Raw genomic sequence first — 18860 nt, 5'->3', positions numbered from 1 at the left:
GAGAGATCCGAATTTGTCCAAAAGCCTAGAGGATGCTCGGAAGAGTAGAGATTAGAGCACGATGGGTTTATTTATTTTGCAGATTCAACTCTCTGGTAGATTTTGACTAAAGTTGGAGGTATGATTGTTGTACGAGTGTGAAAGCGAGATCGGAAGCTCTCCTGAGTTTGGTATTGCAACAACTACTGTCTCCTTAAATTTTTCAGGAAACTTCAAATAAATACCTCCTATGTAGTTTCGTACTTTTTTATTTTAATATTATATAATTTAAAATATATCAAGTTAGTGTTGGAGAAATATGAATGGAGATCAAGTAAATTATGGTCTTGAGGCGTGTAAGTTCACTTTCTTTAAGGTGTTATTTGCCCCGACTCGAATGTATGCTGTCGGGTTACCAGCAAATCACCTCCAGAATATAACAAGACCGCCGAAAGACTGCAAATAGCACTTTTGAAGACTTTTCTTTAAGAACTTCTCTCTTAAGCATCAATAAAAATTAGGAAGGAGAAAGTATTGATAATTAATGTCCTTGAAGCCTTCAAACATCTCCTATTTATAGGAGGTGAATGGTTACGATGAAGGGACACAATCTTTAAAGTTATATCCTTTCACAAAAGAACACGTCCTTTCACGAATAACGAAAAGACATACTTTTTCGCAAAAGTTTTATATCTCTTCGTGAAGAAATGCGTCTATTCGTAAAGAGATATATCTCTTTGAATCAAATGAAAAAACGTATCTTTTTATAAGAATAACTAATTCAATAAAGAGACACAACCATTCATTTCATTTTAATTTTAATTCTTGAAGTTATTCTCTCACATCCTTTATTACAATCTACACTAACAGTTAGTACCATACGGTTTCGCACTTTCTCACTTTAGTACCTTGTGGTTTAATATTTCGTTAAATTATATACCCCGAAATAGATAATAAAAAAAATTTAAAACCACATGGTACAAACTTGATATAAAAATGAAATCACAGGGTACTAACTTTGTACACTTGAAATCATAGGGTACTAAAGTGAGAAAGTGCGAAATCATAGGGCATTAACTTGATAAACTTTAAACCATAGGGTACTAAAGTGAAAAAGTGTGAAATCACAGAAAAGTATATGAAGTTTTTTCTATTTTTTTTTTGGATCGCAAGTATGATTTTTTGAAATTCACACAAATAGATCCTAAGTTGTTAAATGTGTAATTTTTTATATTATATACAAATTTTAAGAACTCCGCCCCCTCTCCCTCTCCACTGAAAATACATAATACTCAACATGTTTCAAATTTACTATAAATACATCGTAAGGTACCGTTTGGTTTGGATATAAGCAAGAACTAGTTATTACAGGAATAGGTATAAATATGGGGATAAGAAAAATAGCATTTGGATGAAAATTAGGTTATTCCCAGGAATAAGAAAAATAACGTTTGGATAGATAATATGGAATAAAAAAAATATTATATAGTTTTATATAGAAAATAAAGGTGTTGGTGGAAATAGTTATNAATAACGTTTGGATAGATAATATGGAATAAAAAAAATATTATATAGTTTTATATAGAAAATAAAGGTGTTGGTGGAAATAGTTATAACCGGTTGTTATAGGTAATCGAGAACTACTGTTTTCGGATAAAAAATTAGTGTTTTGATATAAAGGAGATAAGGGCCTATCCCTATTCCTATTCTAACCAAACACTTTCAAATTAAGAATATCAAATAAAATTATTAATCGTCTTTGCACCGTTGTACAAACATGGTTACATGAACCATAACAAATGGGCTCAGATCACGTTCTTATAGTACGGACACACTTGCAGAAACACTGGGAATTGATTGATTCTATTAATAGATTTAATTTATTTTTATATTTAATAAATATAATTTAATTTAGTAAATTTAGTTATTATTTTCTGCTCGTCATCGCTTTTCGCTAAAAACAAAAAATAAATAAATAAAATAAAATAAAGTAACGGGCTAATTACGAATTGTAGATGTACCAAACACCACCCACACCTGCTATGATAATAGTAGTAGGAAAATTGCTTACCTAATCGTTAAACTAATGAGACGCGAAAGCCAAATCCCACCAACCATTTACGTCACTAATTAATTTCACTGATTTTTCTTTTTTTTTTCTGACCGTGCGATATCTCTGATCTTCCGGCAACATACACGTGTCATAACGATAGCCGTTCGATCTCATCTCCTATTAAAAATAGTTTTTGTGATTTATAATTTTTCGAAAAGTCATACACCCTTATAAACAAATATTATATATTAGAATATAATTTTATTTTAATCAATCATAAGAGAGAGAACCATCCGAGTGTACTGCGCATTAAATTTGAAGTGTGATAGAAATAAAAAGCTAATGAATCTGTCATGTAGAAATATACAGATACGTCGCATGTAAACAATTACTTGTAATCTTACAGAAATTGATTAAAAAACTAAGGTTTTAGGATATTTATGTATCAAAGCAATTTGTTTGGAAAAACACAACTTAAAATTTGATCACAAATTGAGAGAGAATTGGTGGGAAATTGCTATGCTGAGCTAAATATATGAGATGGCGAGCTCCACTCATCTCAACTTTATCTTGGTAGGGAATAAAGTTACAGTGTCTCACGTGATGGAAGTCGAAATCGAAATTGATACTTAGAGTCCGTACACCTCCTTAATATTTTTTAAATAAAAATTATTTTTCTTTTTTATATTAGAGGTAATCTCACCATTATATATATAAAATAATAAAATTTTAAAAATTATTTCTCAACTGGATGCGATCAAACAAATTATTTATAATTGCAGCGCTTTTTATTACATTCAACTAAATAAGATTTATCTAGTTATAACTATTGTATTTTCAACTGCATGCATTTCTAACTACACTGTATTTATAATTATATCTAACCAAACAGCCCCTAAATGCGGATCGATGAAATATGTCTCTGTCGGAGATTCAGAGAAACAAACAAGCCCTGATTCCGGAAATAAGTCATGTATGAGACACAGGACCATTGCTAAGGTGCGCATGATCCAAATGGCGTACGTTAGCCTGGGAATCACGCGTCGCAATTGCGTACGAGTAAGTGGATCTGAGTGGATGTAGAAGAGCATGTGGATTGTTCGTGAGGTGTTCAGGGTTCTTGCGTGATTTCCAGCTAAGCATGTCATATTTTGTCACACAAGTAATAAATAATCTAGGTATAAGTAGTTAATATATTGTAGTCGTACGATCATAAATTCAAGCCTCAACATAAGTTCATAGAAAAAACTCTATAAGAGAAGAAGAAAAAAAAAATTTATATATATTTTAAATTTTAGAATTGTACAAAAGAAGAGTATTTCTGAAGTGTCTTATATAACCGAGAGAAGAACTCAGACGATATCATAAAGTATGCTACCTTTGGATGTTTGATGTTTGGCAACACTATGTGAAATATTTTATGAAAATTATATAAAATTATTTAGAAGTTTAAGAATGACCATTTTTTGCGAATTTTGTATTTTTTTTCTTTTATTCTTTTTGAAATTGTTGCATATCTTTTTCATTTTGCGACTAATTCGATCATCTAAAAGATCAAGGTGCCTCCATTGATAGAGGTATTCCAACCTATGAAGAAGTACTTTTCTTCAAACTAGGCAGTAGGCACCCAAAAAAAAAAAAAAAAAACTTTTGAATCGCAAAATAAATTTGAAAAAAAACACCAAATTGCTGAACGTGGGCCGAGTTGTTACATGGGCCGTATTTGTGCTATTTCGGAGCCCAATGAAAACACCAAACGGGCCTTAAAGGGCCCAAGCCCAACGCACGAGTCCGATCCATATAGTCACGTGCGCCACACGTGACTCTCACGCGCCGTGTTGCGGAGAGAATCCGAAGCCTTTGTCCGATCCCTTACTAAGCTTAGTTTCCTCCTCGTTCAACGTCGCCTCTCTCTCTCTCTCTCTCTCTCTCGAATCCAATCAAAACCCTAATTCCAAGCGTAAAATCCGCAAATTCGCCCTCACTCCGAACGCGAAATCGAAGCGAGGAGAGGGAATCGGATCATGGCGAGGAGGAGCGGCACCAACTGCGGCTTCTGCGAGCGGTCCAACCTCGCCTCCGTGTGCTCAATCTGCGTCAATCACAGGTGATCTTGATCATGCAATTCGATTACAAGTGGAGATGCGATTGTTGTTCTCGTTTTATATTTGATCTCGTGGGCGTGGATTGCGCGTAGGTTGAACGAGTACAATTTGATGCTGAACCCGTTGAGAACTCGCAGAGAATCGCTCTATGCGAGGCTGAGAGAGGAGCTCGAGGCGAAGGTTAGTGTGCAAACTCTGCATCTAGGGCTTTTTTACTTGGAATTATCTGGTGTAGTAATGTAGTTTATTCTTCATGTGTGGAATAGTTAGTAATCAATTCTTACACTGGTTTTTCGATGCTTTTGTTGGATATTGTGGTAGTTGATTTAATCATTAGATGGAATAACACTTTAGTTGTTGAAATATCTAGTGTTTGTAACTTCATATGCATACAAGTGTCTCTTCATTTTAACATGTTTCAAGTGGAGGGGGCAGTTAATATATTTTAGCTGAAATTATTCCATATATTTGCTTTCTTAGTCGTTTACTTGTAAGGATTTAGCTGAAACATTTGATAATAGCTTGGTCATAAGAAGCGCGACCAAGGTTGCATAAGCATATATTTCTGCATTAATAGGCACATAGATCACATTGTTCCGATGGGTAAATGGTTATGCTATCGTAATAGAACATTTGCAACTAATACTATAAACTTCTCGATGCCTGTCTTTTGCCAGAAGAGAGCAGATGACCAGCTAAATTGGCGGGTAAGCCAAAATGAGAAAATAAAAAAGTTGAGGGATCAACTAACCAACAAAAAGAAACAACTCTCACAAGGTTGGTCTCTTTCTATATACCTTACAACCTTGGATTTTTAGGAATACAATTTTAGTGATTAATGTTCTCTGTCCAGAGAAGGCTAAGCTTGAGGAGCTGTCAAATGATTTGAAGTTAAGATATCAGTTGTTGAATTCAGCTTCTGCAACGGTATATGATTATTTGCCGGTCTATGTTTCAAGCACAAACTTCTAATTATATTTGAGATGAAGAATGGGCTAAAAAATTTGCTGATGCGTGCGGAATTTACTGTTTTTGTTACTTTCAGTTAGAAAAAAATCGCGCAGAGTTTTCAAAGTACTACACCGACTTCATTTACACACAGGGCTTAGGCCATGTAAGTTCTCCACTTTCTTTATTATTTTCTAATTTCTATAATGCGGCCATGTGGCCTTAAGAGATGAATTAGACAACTTTTATTTTAAGTTTCTAACCTCCTATTGCTTTTTAATTGTAACTTTGTACTGCTAATTTAAACTGTGTCGAATCTTTTGTGTAACTATGCAATAGTACCGTCATACAATATCAAAAGTTTATGAATTGGCTTGTTGAATTTTCATATCAAATAAAGCAATTAGATGCATATGTCAAGACATGAAGGTCCGTTTGGCAGCATAGCCTGCTAACCAGGATTGGATGGACTAAAGGAGAAAACAGAAAACTGTAGATGATACTGAATTTACCTCTAATTATTTCATTCTTTCTACAGCATTGTTCATTTTTTTCCTTAATCAAGAGTTTTCGAGCTGTTCACTAAGAGCATTGTATTATTGTCCTGAATCCAGATGGCAATCAACTCTCAGCGGCTTCACATACAGGTGGTGGTAATAAAACAGATTTGCAAACTATTCCCAATAAGACGGGTAAGTTCTATTTGATGACTTTATTATTTGCAGAAACTCTACCAAACTCCATTATTTTCATTACGAGTATGATTATGTATAAGAGCTCGGTGATTGCTCATCATTATTGAAGCTACCGGAAAAATGTTGTAAAGATAATCTTGATAACTCATGAGTAACTATTTTTCCAAAGAACGAAAAAAAAAACACTTATGGGTAGCTTGCGTGATTTATTGGCTTGATATCCAGGTTAACTTAGATGGAGAAAAAAAGGACGGTTATAAAGGTCCACATGATCAAATATGCAATGCTCGGTTACCTAGAGCACTGGACCCACATTCAGTTCCATCTGAAGAGCTTGCAGCTTCTTTGGGGTTTGTTTTTCCTATGATATTCGTGATACTACTTTTGTCATCCCTGCCCTTTCCTCTCTTTCTTCCGTCTTTCAAGTTACTCCAATTTCAGTTGCACTTCACTTGTCAAAAAAAGTCTGAAATGTGTTGCCGTATAAGATGGGTTCTATATCTGAACATCTATGTACGTTGTAGTCTAAATAATTGATTTGTTTAGTTTATATGATTCCTTTTCATTAAGCATAACCGGCATCTGTGAGCTTGCTTCAATGAAGTTTAGCGTTTTGAATGAACAAGTATCTTAAATTTGTTCTCCTATTTGAAGCAAGAATAAAATACTAGGTTGAAATTGAAGCAATTTTAAATGTAGGGTAGTTGTTGGGGTAGGAGTGAAAGTACAGGCAGGTTTTTGTACTTTGGCCTTAAATATTTGACCTCTTTTTCTTTTTCTTAATGTTTGTTTCCTTTTCATATATAGAGAATTTAGTGTAGATTGTAATTGCCACTCAGCTTTTCTTTCTTGGTGTTATATTTGTGAATCAAACTCAATTTTTTGTGGTTGTCGAACAGGTACATGCTACATCTTTTGAATGTGATAATTCCAATACTGGCTGCTCCATCCCTTCATAATGCAGGTTTTGCGGTAAGCTACAACTGTTATCCCTGAATAACAATGTAATGTTGAAATGTAACAACTCGTTAAAGATGAGAGATGCCAGTATTTGTTTTTTTTTCAATTTAATATATTGAACACTGCCTAGAAAGACAAGTTCCTTCTTGTATGTACACACTGATAAACATTGTTAGAGACTAACATGAAAAATTTTGTTTATAATATCTTCTGAATATAAATTTTATTTGTCATATCTTGTGAATAGTGATGCAGCCTTTATGTTTCTACTCATGATTTCTCTGAAATGTATTATATAATAGCCCTTTATAACTCTCCGCAAGTTGCGACTACATTCATTTAAGGAGTTAAATTTCCTTGCAGACATAAAAAGCTTAGCAAGAATTTTTGCCTTTGAATTTCCCTTGGACTGTCTTATGTTTGCATTCGTACCTGACATATTTACTTGATGTTGCATTGTTACTTCAGGGTTCAAGTTCACGCATATGGCAACGGGAGACATATTGGATACCACGCTCACTTTCTCAAAGGTGCTATATTTTGGGAGAAATGTGTCTCAAATAGAAGTTATGGTTGTTTGTCCTGTCTGGCTATTCTCAAGATGTGCTGTTTGGTTACAGTAGCTCGAATAAAGAAGTAGAAGTGTTTACATTAAAACGTCTTCTTGCTATATCAGAAGCAGAAGCTCCAAATTGATGCTTTAACTGCTCATTGTAGGAAAATATCCAAACACTCTGTCTGCCAAAAACTGCTGCTTTTGGGAGCGGAAAAGAAGTTCCACGCCAAACAGGCACTTAGGCTTTGTATAGTGTAGGGTTTGTTACTTGATGAAATGCTTTCTATAGAGTGCTATTTTCTGAAACATGCTATTTTTTGAAATACTATATAAAAATCCCCCGGCAACTTCTTCCTATAGTAGCCACAAAAGCTCCAAATTAGAACTTTTGCTTTCGGTGCTCAGAATCTCATTTTTGACCAGCTACAGCAGAATTTCCAGAATATTCTGCAAATGCTCTACTAGAGGTAGCAGCAGCTGAAAGCAGGAGCAGAAAGTGAGGCCAAATAGGCACTCAGTGACTGTTTGTCCCACCACCTCATTCAATTTGCGTGAACGCAACTCCTCTGCATTGGATAAAAGCAGCAATTTGATGCTTGTGTCCGATGTATTATTTTCAGGAAAATGCTGTTCAAGCGGGTCAATGAAATGGGCTAATACTTTTGCACGACAGAGATGCAGCCTAAAATGTAGAGCCAAACAGGCCCTTAGTGGTTTACTAGTTTTAGTAGCATAACACTTCTACCATTGTCATGCAGTAATGAGTATCCACTTTTCATACCGCGGCAAAACTTCTGCTCATCTGGTGGGGAGAATTCTTGGTCGGATAAAAGTTCCAGTAATTTTGGTGTTGCTTCTGTCGAGTCGGAAAAGAAGTCTTTCCTTGGTGCCGAGAGGAGCGGCAGTTTTAATTACTCCTTTGCTTCTCAGCATTCCATGGAGACTCACAAGGACCTTCAGAAAGGGATATCTCTCCTTAAGAAAAGTGTTGCGTGCATTACGGCGTACTGCTATAATTCATTGGGTTTGGAAGTGCCTTCCGAAGCTTCCACTTTTGAAGCGTTTGCGAGATTACTGGCTACTTTGACTTCGTCAAGGGAGAGACGGTCTGCTTTTTCATTAAAGCAGGCATGGTCGAGGTATAACTGAACTCGTCTTGTTTCCTAGATGTTTATGAGTTTTGTGTGTTACTCAAATCAAATTAAACAATCTTTATTACCTCTTTACATATTTTCGGTTCCTACTATCACAAATATGATGGTTCAGAAATGAAATTGATTGAAATTTTTGGTCATCTATTTACAGGTCAAATAAGCAGGTTCAGCAGCTGAATAGATCAGTATGGAACATAAATTCAGGCATTTCCTCTAGTAGCAGTCTAATGGATAGCATGCGCACAACTATAATGGTAAGCCTAAATTGCACATTCTCTTTTGGTAGGGTGAAATGTTTCATCGGTGGTCGCTGCACAATCTTGAAAATGTTCTCGTCCCTGTACCTCATTAAAATACTTTATTTGCTGAGTTTTCACATACGGGACACTTTTAATCCCTGGCCATCACAGAAAATCTAAGTTTCCTTATAAGATGACTATTTACCCGAACGCTCGTAAATGACTCATTTTAGTTTACTTCAAACAAGATTTAGAGGTTATTTCTTAATCTTTTTAATTGTTTTTTAAACGTCAAAGATGAAGGTGCGATACATATAGAAGTTTAGGGCCTACATCTTTCAGTTTTAAAGCTCAGGGACCAAGCTGCAATATCGGTTTAGTAGAACTATCCATAAAATTTTTTTATCCTTTACTGCATCCTATATCATTTATTGCACTGTATACAGTTTCTGAATCCTGATGTATCTGGGTTTTCTTATCAGCCAAACTTTAGCGACAACATCCTCTCGAACTCCACCGCCAGTTTCCTCTACACTCCAGAGATGGCTGAGTATGGAAAATCCGAGAGCCTCGTCGCCGAAGATTGGGATATAATCGAGCACCCGACCTTGCCCCCTCCGCCATCCCAGTCCGAAGATGTAGAACACTGGACAAGGGCCATGTTTATCGATGCCACCAAGAAATAGTATTCAAGCACAAGTCCCTACTTGCCCGCGCATGTCTTCAACAACTACCCATCGAAGAATGTTGATAGTTTGTGAGAAGCAACCGGTTTTTCTGATTCTGCAGTATCGGCTTATGCAAACCCTAGCAACCCTAGTTGATGTATAGAACTAACCCATTTAGCAGCTTCGTAGAAATGAGAATATCAGGTGAAAAGGAGCTCAACCTCTTATGGTAAGGGCTTATTTCTTAGTGTACAGTAGTAGGTAGGGCAATTATAGTTCAATGTTCTCGTGAAATATTATATTCCACTTTGTTTCTTGAAAAGTTAATAAATACTCTTTTACTATCAAAAGGCGAAGTTCATTTCCTTTTATTCTTATTGAAGATGGTGATATTTTTTGTCACTAATTTTGTTTGTGGAGATTTATTTTTGACCTCGTAGAGTGAGAATGGTGATTATGGCATTGAAATTTGCGGGGAATTATATTTTTCTTTAGTTGCAAAAGAATAAAACATAACCACCCTAACAAAGAAAAATCTCCAAATCCACCCACTTTTGCAGTGATAAATAATAATCGACAGAAGAAGAAAACGAGAAAACGAAAAAGAATAAACAGGGAAGGGAAACAACTGGAGAAGTTTAAAAGAGTGGGCCCAATCGAGAGAAAAAAGTAATTGTTAGGTAGAAGAAAATAAATGAGGTCGAATATAACCAAACAAAATTTAAGGAAAAGCAAGGAATCTCAAAAAACTGCAAACTAAAAGCATAGATACAAAGGAACCACATTAAAGGTGAAATGAATTTTCAGAGCAAGCAAAAAGCATAATTTTTGTCGCTTCCATTGGGCTCGAGAGGATAAGAAAGAAAAAGAACAAAAAAACAAAGACAAAAAGATCCGTTTCGGATCGGGGTTTTGAACCCGACGTGAATCGAACACGCAACCTTCTGATCTGGAGTCAGACGCGCTACCATTGCGCCACGGATCCGAGTTGATATTGTAGTCCAAAACAATATTATTATTAATATTATAATTATCAAGAATCTTTAACCACGAAAGATGAATCTTTAATATCAGTTACGACCCGTAGATACTAGGGAGTTTGAGAGTGTTGATGTGAAATCATTTGCGTCGACTCGTCGTTAGCTCTCGCTTTATGGTTCACACTCTCTTTCGTACCAAATCAAGAGAGAGAAGCTTCGTCAATCTCACTTTTCTCCGATTTCTGTTTCATCTAAAATTTCATTCCTGCAGTTACTCGGCGCGCCAATATAAATTTGCAGATCGTGTTTGTATCTGACAATCAGATGAAAAGCTTCTTACTGTGTTAATTTCGGACATTTCTCGGTAAATATTATAATGCGCTATCATGCAGGACATGTACAACTTTACTACTTACTGCATGAAACTTTGTCATACCAAATAATACGTATTTTGCCAAGAAAACCGAAAGAGCGAAAACAGATTCTATTTTTGCATAATATCACTTCAGATTCAGATAGTGTAACCAAACAAATTTCTTACAGCATGAGTTTACTACTTCGATGTAAATCCATGCTAATCCCGTAAATAGACATGATTTAAAACACAATTTGTTAAAAATCCTGATAACTTGATGAACAAACCTTCTTTCAATTTTCAATTTAACATTGCCATGGGATGAGAGAATAAAAGAATTGATAAACAACAGAGGGCTCAGACGAAAAACATTATATCTCTACTCAACCAGCAAATTCAAATGATATCAATCAATCAATGGATCAAATCCTTTTTTTTTTTTTTTTACACTAAAAAGTTATAAACTAGCCTTGACTGCAAGGCTTGGAAACCCAGGAAAAAAAATTGGGACAAATTGAGAGAACCCAGTTACATGTACAACAACAACAAAAAAGTAAAAAAGAAAGAGGAAAAGGGGGGGAAAAAATCTCTCACATTGTTATAGAACAAAGATCTTCGAATACCATCTTGATGTTAGGCCTCTCATTTACAGGAAGAATACATCTAAGAGACACCGCGAGCAATTCATCCATCACTCTCGGAGCTTCCTCCAACCCTGCGATGTCTCTGTCGAAGCAATCAGGCCCGCGGCCCTCCCTATTGCACATTTGGACCCAATCAGTAAGATCGACAGCACCCGATTGACCAGAAATAATATCACCCGCGCTCCTCCGGGTTAAGAGCTCCATTAGGATAACCCCAAATGCATACACATCAGCTTTGTACGAGGGGATGGGCTTATTTGTTGATGCTAGTTCGGGCGCGCAGTACCCGAGTGCGCCTAAATTGAGTATTTGTTCTGCGGTGCCGCTTGGCGTCATGAGGCGATGGAGACCGTAGTCGGTTAGCTTTGCTGTGAGATCGGGGCCGGTCAAGAGAACATTAGTTGGTTTTATGTTTCCGTGAGGTAGGCCCTTATCAATGTGCAGGTAAAACAAACAGCGAGCCACATCGATTGCGATCTTTACTCGTTGACTAACTGATAGGCGGGAGTATCTTCTTGGGGTTGACTCTGAAAGCATTAAGTTGGGCGATATCAGCGCTTAAATGGAGAAATTAGCATGTCTAAATATGATGAGACAGTGCAGCATAAATAAAAAGAAAAGAAAAAGAGAAAATTAACTATCAACAAAATCAAACGTGCTCTAAATTGCCGAAAAGTATTTAACAAGCTGATTGCGATGAAAGCTAAAAAGGCATTACCATAAAGATAAAGTGCCAAGCTGTCCCCGTAAACGTAATCCGAAACAATCAGCCTCTCTTGCTCCCTAGGGCCCCAGTAGAATCCTCTCCACGAGATGATATTCGAGTGTCTGATGGTTCCGATCCTCTTTGCTTCCTTCGCAAACTCCTTTTTGTTTTTCACAAGACCAACTCGCAACCACTTCACAGTCAACAAGTGCCCACTGTCCAGCGTTGCTTTATACGACGTACCATGGCTGCTCCTACCAAGGACCTCTGCTGGGGCCTGCGATAGTTCCTCAGCTGTAAATATCAAGGAGCCATCCAAGAAAGTCAACTCACCAGCTAAGCGGTCCGGTGAATACACATCCAATTTGGTTGGTGGCTCAGCCAGTTGAGAATCAGCAAAATGCGGTGTAGTTGAATCCATCATACTGGAAATCATAGAATCTGAGCCTCCCTTTGGATCTTCATAACTATATTCCACTGCCTCAGCTAACAACTCTTTCTGTACAGACATCGATCTAGAAGCCGATGTTAATAGATGGTCATTTGAAAAACTTATTGTTGTAGTAGGGGCAGAATTGTCTTTCTGTGGCTTAAACATGTTAGGGCGACTGAACCTCCCAATCTTCAAATCTCTACCAGAAAAGTGGCATTTGAAGCCGTTTCTCCCGCAAAGTTCTTGTGATCTTACCATGTACAGAGCAATTACTGCAAAAATTATCAGCATCAGAGCACCAATAGAACCAATTATAAAAGCAACTCGAACACCACTCTTTTTATGATGATTAGTCCCACTTTCCACTATTCCCGTGTTATCACCTCCCGCTGGCATGCCATCTGGAAAAACTAACAAAGGATTTCCGGGATAAAATGAGGAAGCTGGAAATATTTCCAAACTTTTAGGAACAGTTCCTGACAAATCATTGTTGGAGACATTGAATGCCTTTAGACCTGGCTGGGGCATATCGGGAATTTTACCACTGAACTGATTATTTGATAGATCAAGAAATTCCAATTCGGTAAGCTTACTAAGATCACTTGGGATGTCCCCAGATAACTCATTTCTCGCAAGATTTAATAATTTAAGCCTTTGCATGTTACCAATCTCGGGAGGTAATGACCCAGATAAAGAGTTGTCGGACAGATCGAGGCTCTCTAGATGAATATAGGAAGGTAAAACGAGTGACTCCGTTGACTTTGAGCTTAGAAGTGGAATGGATCCATTAAAGCCATTTCCAGATAGATTCAAAATGGTCAAAGTTGATGATGTGAAAAGGGCTGATAAAATAGGTCCCATGAGCTTATTCAGACTAAGGTCGAGTATAGATAACTTTGGGTAGTTCCCGAATACAGAAGGAAGAGAACCCGATAAAGAATTGTTACGTATCTTGATTGAGATTAAATTCCGAAATTGAGAGGCCCCGTTTGGATAGCTACCCGATATTGAGTTTGAACTTAGATCGATAGTCTCCAATGTATCTTCCCAACTCAGAATTGCAGATAGGTAACCAGATAACATGTTCTTGCTCAGATCAATTGAAGTGCATTTTCCAATACTAGAAGGTAAAGGGCCTAAGAGTGCATTTGAAGAGAGATTCAAGTTCCTCAAAGTCGTTGAGTTTACAGTATGCACAGGCCCTGCAAAAGAACATAAGAATTAGTTAACCCTAAACACAAATGATGATCCAATCAAGTTAGGGTTAGTAGGTGGACAAAGATGATCCAATCAAGTTAACAGCATTCTAGGGACCAAGATGATCCAATCAAGCTAACAGCATCCAGCAATTCGATAAGTAAATTCGAAGTAGGATTAGTAGGTTGACAGGAATCAATCCTAGAACTCAAAAAGTCCCAGACTTCCCCTACGGCATAAACCACATGAAACAAAAGCTTTATTTCTTATTCATCACAATCATCTAGCTGTAAGAAAGCCAATCCTAAGAGCTATCCTTTCTTATATAATCATAAATAACTGTTCACGATCAAATAAACCCTTTTTGACTCACAGAGTGAAAAAATTTTCATCTGTGACAATGTTTCCATTCTTTTTCAGAGACTCCTAACATTGTAACAAATCTTGATTTCCCTTATGTGCTAACCAGAAGACTATATTTTACATGAAGTAAAGTCGATAACAACTTAAGAACTTACTAGCAATAAAATATCCTAAAAAACCAAGTAGATCGATAAGCAAGTAATTCCAGAAAGAAAACTGATAAACTATCATCCTTCATTTCCATTCTTCTAACAGTTTTGGAAGACACGCCTTCAAAGAAAGAAATGTAATATTTTTACTCAACAAACTATCTGCATTTAATCTGATTAACGTCCTTCCCTATTTTCTACCCTTTTCTCTAGAAAGCTAACCCCTTAAGGCAAGTTACTAAGATACATGCTTCTTAATTTAGTAACAAATATAATTTTCTTAAACCAAATGTCCGAAGCCAATCGGAAATGCTAGCTCGCCTATTCACCGACAGACATTTAAAGCGCATAGAAGATTTCACAGTAATTCGATTCAATTGTCAGCAGTAATTCCTTCCGCATGCCAAATGAACAATTCAATGCATGTTCTTTTTCTCTTTATGAAGCGGAATGACGCAGAATGACGGATGACAAAGCGACAAGCGTTTAATAAATAGCAGAATACAAAAAAGGCTCTTTTTACCTGTAAATCCATTCCCACTGAGATCAACTTCCACCAACTGCATTGAACTCTCAAGGAGACCTTCGGGCACCAACCCAAAGAGCTGATTATTCCCACCTCTAAATACCTTCAAATTGTACAGCGTGTTGAGCGGCGGAAGCTCCCCGCTAAGCTGATTATGACTCAAGTCTAATGTCTCCAAGCTCTTGAACACCGCAATTGAATCCACCGAGAAAAACTTCCCATTTAGCTGATTGTAGCTAAAATTCAAGTACCGCGCCGTGTTCCCCAAACTGGAAATGTTCTGCGGCTCTATGGTGAGATCCCCATAGAAGCCATTGCTACTTAGATCCACGTGCTCGGTGTTCCTCAGCTCGGAGAGGAGATCTCTTACGTCGCCCCGCAGGCCATTGGATCTGAGGTCCAGAACCTTAAGCTGCTGGAGATTGTGGATCCCGGGGGGCAATCCTTGGGAGAAGTTGTTGTAGGAGAGGTTGAGGTGGACGAGGCCCCAGAGATCGGCGATCCGGCCGGGGATCGGGCCGTAGAAATGGTTCCCGGAGAGATCGAGCCGCTGGAGCGACGCCATGGATCCAAGCACGGGGACGAGGCGCCCAGTGAAGGCGTTGCCGGAGAGAGTGAGGTTGCGGAGGTGGCTGAGGCCGGTGAGGGTGGAGAACTTGATGTCCCCGGCGAGGCCGAGCCCATCAAGGGCGAGGGCGACGACGTTCCCGGCGTCGTCGCAGACGACGCCGCGCCACCCTCCGGGGCACGCCGCTGCGCCGCCGCCGCCGTCGCCGCCGCCGCCGCCCCCCCAGGAGTCGAGGACATGGCGGTCCTGGATCCCCTTCTTGAACTCGAGGAGGGCTTGGACGTCGTCGGCGGGGGCGGCGGAGCTCGGCGAGACCACGAACAAGAAGAAGACGACGACGAGGAGCATCGGGAGATGAGGAAGCAGATCCATCTCTCTCGAACTAGCTTCTAGGCTTTCGGGAGCTACTGTAGGGGATCAAGGAGAGGAGGACGGGGAAACCATAACCCTAATCCTAACCCTAACCCTAACCCTAACCCTAACCCTAGCCATGGAGGAAACCCTAGAAGGGGGAGGAGAGAGAGGATCAGAGAAGGGGAGAGAAGGAGAAAGAGGAGAGAGAGGGGAGAGCATAGGAAGGTAAAATATAGAAAGAGGGAAACAACAACAACAAAACAATACAGAGTGTAAAGGCCAAGGAGAAAAAGGAAAAAAAAAGATTTTAAAAAAATTAAAAAAGAAAATAGGTAAATGTGTAGTCTCAACTTTTTCCTCTTTTCTAATTGACAACTCTTTTTAACTTTTAATTTCTTAAAACTAAATAATTTTAGTCCAAATTTTTTTCGCATTTATTAATAATTTTACTAAATTTAATAACTTTATTTACCCGATGATAATCGAAAAAGCCTAATATGCAGAAGTTACACTATATCATATATCATACATATATTCAGTCAATCACATTTACTTTTTTTTAAGAAAAAAGTATAAAAATATTTTTTTAAAAATATTATAATAGAATGTGTTAATTTCAGTAAGTAATTTGATTGATCGGTAATAATACTATATCAGTAATGTGACTGGCGCATTCAAACTTTTTCCTACTTTCCCACATGATGGATGTTAGAGATGCTCCATTGGTGTGGCCCACCCTTCTTGGGCTTTTAATTTCATTTCATTTGCTTTCCTAATTTTGTTTACCTCATTAACAAATAATTTGTGTTACATTTCTTTTATTAAATATTAATTTAAGGGCATGCATTGTTGCAGTATTATTTCCATATCATAGTTTGATACTTATTTTTTTCGCTTAAACATTGAATTACCTGAATTTTTACATATATATTATTTAGTTTAGTTTATATTAAAATTTTACTTTATAATAATATATTTGAAATTAAGTTCTATATAGAAAAGGAGTTTTTGTAAACTGTACCAAAAAATAACAGCAATATCAAAATACTCAAGGGACTCCCCATTCACTGTACTCCCAAAATTTGCTCCCACAATTAGTTTTAATTACTTAGTTACAAGTGATATTAATGATGGTGGAAGCATAGGAAAAATATTTCTTATTTTTAGTTTGATTTTGTTTCTTTAGTATCTGTAGTAATGCATGATCTGGGGATTTTTTTTTTTCCCCATTGGGAGTGGTCCTATTTCATTGACGAGAAAGTCTATATTGTAACACTTATACCACATTATTTATCATCAGTCAATCCATATCTTTTATTTTGAGAGCAAAATACAATAAAATTATTTTTTTAATAACTATGATGGAATAACTGAATTCAAAAAAAAAAGATTTGATTGATTGAAGATGCCGCGCCAGTAATATAATTGGCATATTCTAAACTTTTTCTTACTCTACTTGGTGTGTCATCCTATCAAACAATGATTCTGATGGGTGGGGGATTAGATTGGTTTGAAAGGGATATGATTTTGATTTATGTGAAAAGTACAGATTCTTTTTTTAAAAGAAAAAAAAGTTAGTCTATTTTTTGAGAAATAAGATGGGTGAGAGTACCAAAGATGATTTTGATGTGTGAGGGATATTGTCAAACTGGTAATCATACATGAAGTAGATAGGGTTTTTGTTTTGGATTAGTTTGTGAAGTGTAAGGCAAAAGTAGGTTACTTACTATCTAAGGATAGATGATTGATTTAGGGTGAGCTAATTAGCTGTCATTTTTGCTATCCAGGTAGGTGATTGGTAGGATTACCAAATCCATAAGCATTTCTAATTCAAAGAAAAAAAAAATTTGTTGCAATTAAGCTTTCTCTTCTCTCTCTAGATCTCTCTATAGATTGGTTTGTTCTGAAAATCCTCTATGTAAAAAGGATTTTACGAAAAAATGATGCTAACAAATTAATCAGATATAGTCGTATTCTTCAGGAAGAAATTTCTCACAAAAATTTTGGGCGCTGATATAGTGATAATCACAAATATAATTTCAATAGAGGTTAAAACTATTTTTGAGTTTCTAACTCTTAAAAGGTAAAAATTAGTGATTGTTTTTGACATTTTAATTAAGGTGCAAAGCGATTCATATGATCTTTACTTGCTTTGTTTCTATCAAATTAAGAATTGCGAATATCATTATATAATATATCCCCCACAATCTTATCTTCTTAAAATCGCTAAAATTTTCTCACTAGGATTCGATCAATCTGACATGCCATCCCACGATTAGCATGTTTCTTTATAAAAAAATTATTGGCTAAATTACAGAAAACCCCCCTGTAATAACCCGCTTTTTCATTTCCCCCCCTTGACATTTAAAAACCTACACTTTGCCCCCCTGTAAAATGAAAAATGTTTACAGGGGGGTTACGGTGTGTAAAATAACCATTTTGCCCCTCGACATTGTCGTCTTCTTCCCCATCTTCCTCAGCCGCCCCTTCGTTCGGTCGCGATTCCCACCTCAATCAGCCGCGATTTCTCTCTATTTCCTTCTCCACCTGCTCCCCTTCTCCTCCTGCACCATCGCCGCCCTCGATTTCGGCGACAATAGGGGAAAACCGAGGTAGGCGATAGTAGGAGAAGGGTAAAGAAGGCGAAGGCGAGGCGGCGGAGGACGGCGAAGGGGATGCGGGTGAGGGCGAGGCAGTGGAGGACGGCGAGGCGGCTAGGCTGCGAGGCGGCGAGGCGGCGGCGAGATGGCGAGCCGGAGGGAGTCGCAGCAACAGAGAGATGGCGGAGGGGTATTTTCGGCATAAAAATATATTTTTTAACGGAACCCTGACGGAACCCTAACGGTAGGGGGTGAAGTGCACATTTTTTATTTTACAGGGGGGCAAAGTGTAGGTTTTTAAATGTCAAGGAGGGAAAATGAAAGAGCGGGTTATTATAAGGAGGTTTTCTGTAATTTAGCCAAAATTATTTATAGTGTTCTTGAGCTAATTAATCATCAATATTAGCATCAATATACATACTGATATGGCAACATCTCTTAATATGTGTAGAGCTATTATGCTTTCGGAAGCATAAGGGAGTTCGTGCTTTCAGCTTTTTGACTCTTAGATTAAGAATTGTACGGTTGAGATGATAGTGGTTCCCACGGAATAATAATATTAATCCAAAAATCACAAATAGTGAAAAGGACTGATCTAAATGCTAAAAAGTCGAAAGCACCGACTTAT

At 37.4% G+C, this 18860-nt stretch overlaps 2 protein-coding genes and 1 non-coding gene across 4 annotated transcripts; 1 reads left to right on the top strand and 2 right to left on the bottom strand.

Annotated features, from left to right (window-relative positions):
* LOC109719906 lies at nucleotides 3890-9728 on the top strand. Of its 2 annotated transcripts, XM_020246750.1 has the most exons (13): nucleotides 3890-4139; nucleotides 4230-4317; nucleotides 4815-4914; nucleotides 4991-5064; nucleotides 5183-5251; nucleotides 5700-5777; nucleotides 6006-6130; nucleotides 6680-6752; nucleotides 7209-7270; nucleotides 7458-7550; nucleotides 8055-8435; nucleotides 8602-8704; nucleotides 9172-9728. In XM_020246750.1, the coding sequence occupies exons 1-13, from the start codon at nucleotides 4057-4059 to the stop codon at nucleotides 9373-9375; spliced, it is 1533 nt and encodes a 510-aa protein (XP_020102339.1). In that variant the 5' UTR covers nucleotides 3890-4056; the 3' UTR covers nucleotides 9376-9728. The 2 variants fall into 2 exon arrangements, with proteins under 2 accessions (XP_020102339.1, XP_020102348.1); XM_020246759.1 differs by lacking the exon at nucleotides 7458-7550 and having other exon boundaries at nucleotides 3892-4139.
* TRNAW-CCA lies at nucleotides 10271-10342 on the bottom strand. Its single transcript has one exon. It is a non-coding gene; the product is annotated as a tRNA-Trp (tRNA).
* LOC109707533 (probable inactive receptor kinase At5g10020) lies at nucleotides 11067-15855 on the bottom strand. Its single transcript, XM_020228862.1, has 3 exons — nucleotides 14708-15855; nucleotides 12055-13677; nucleotides 11067-11863 (listed from the first exon to the last, which is right to left on the bottom strand). The coding sequence occupies exons 1-3, from the start codon at nucleotides 15648-15650 to the stop codon at nucleotides 11283-11285; spliced, it is 3147 nt and encodes a 1048-aa protein (XP_020084451.1). The 5' UTR covers nucleotides 15651-15855; the 3' UTR covers nucleotides 11067-11282.

This window comes from Ananas comosus, linkage group 1 (genome assembly GCF_001540865.1).
Source record: "Ananas comosus cultivar F153 linkage group 1, ASM154086v1, whole genome shotgun sequence".
Lineage (NCBI taxonomy): Eukaryota > Viridiplantae > Streptophyta > Magnoliopsida > Poales > Bromeliaceae > Ananas > Ananas comosus.
This window is presented reverse-complemented; position numbering and strand designations above follow the sequence as displayed.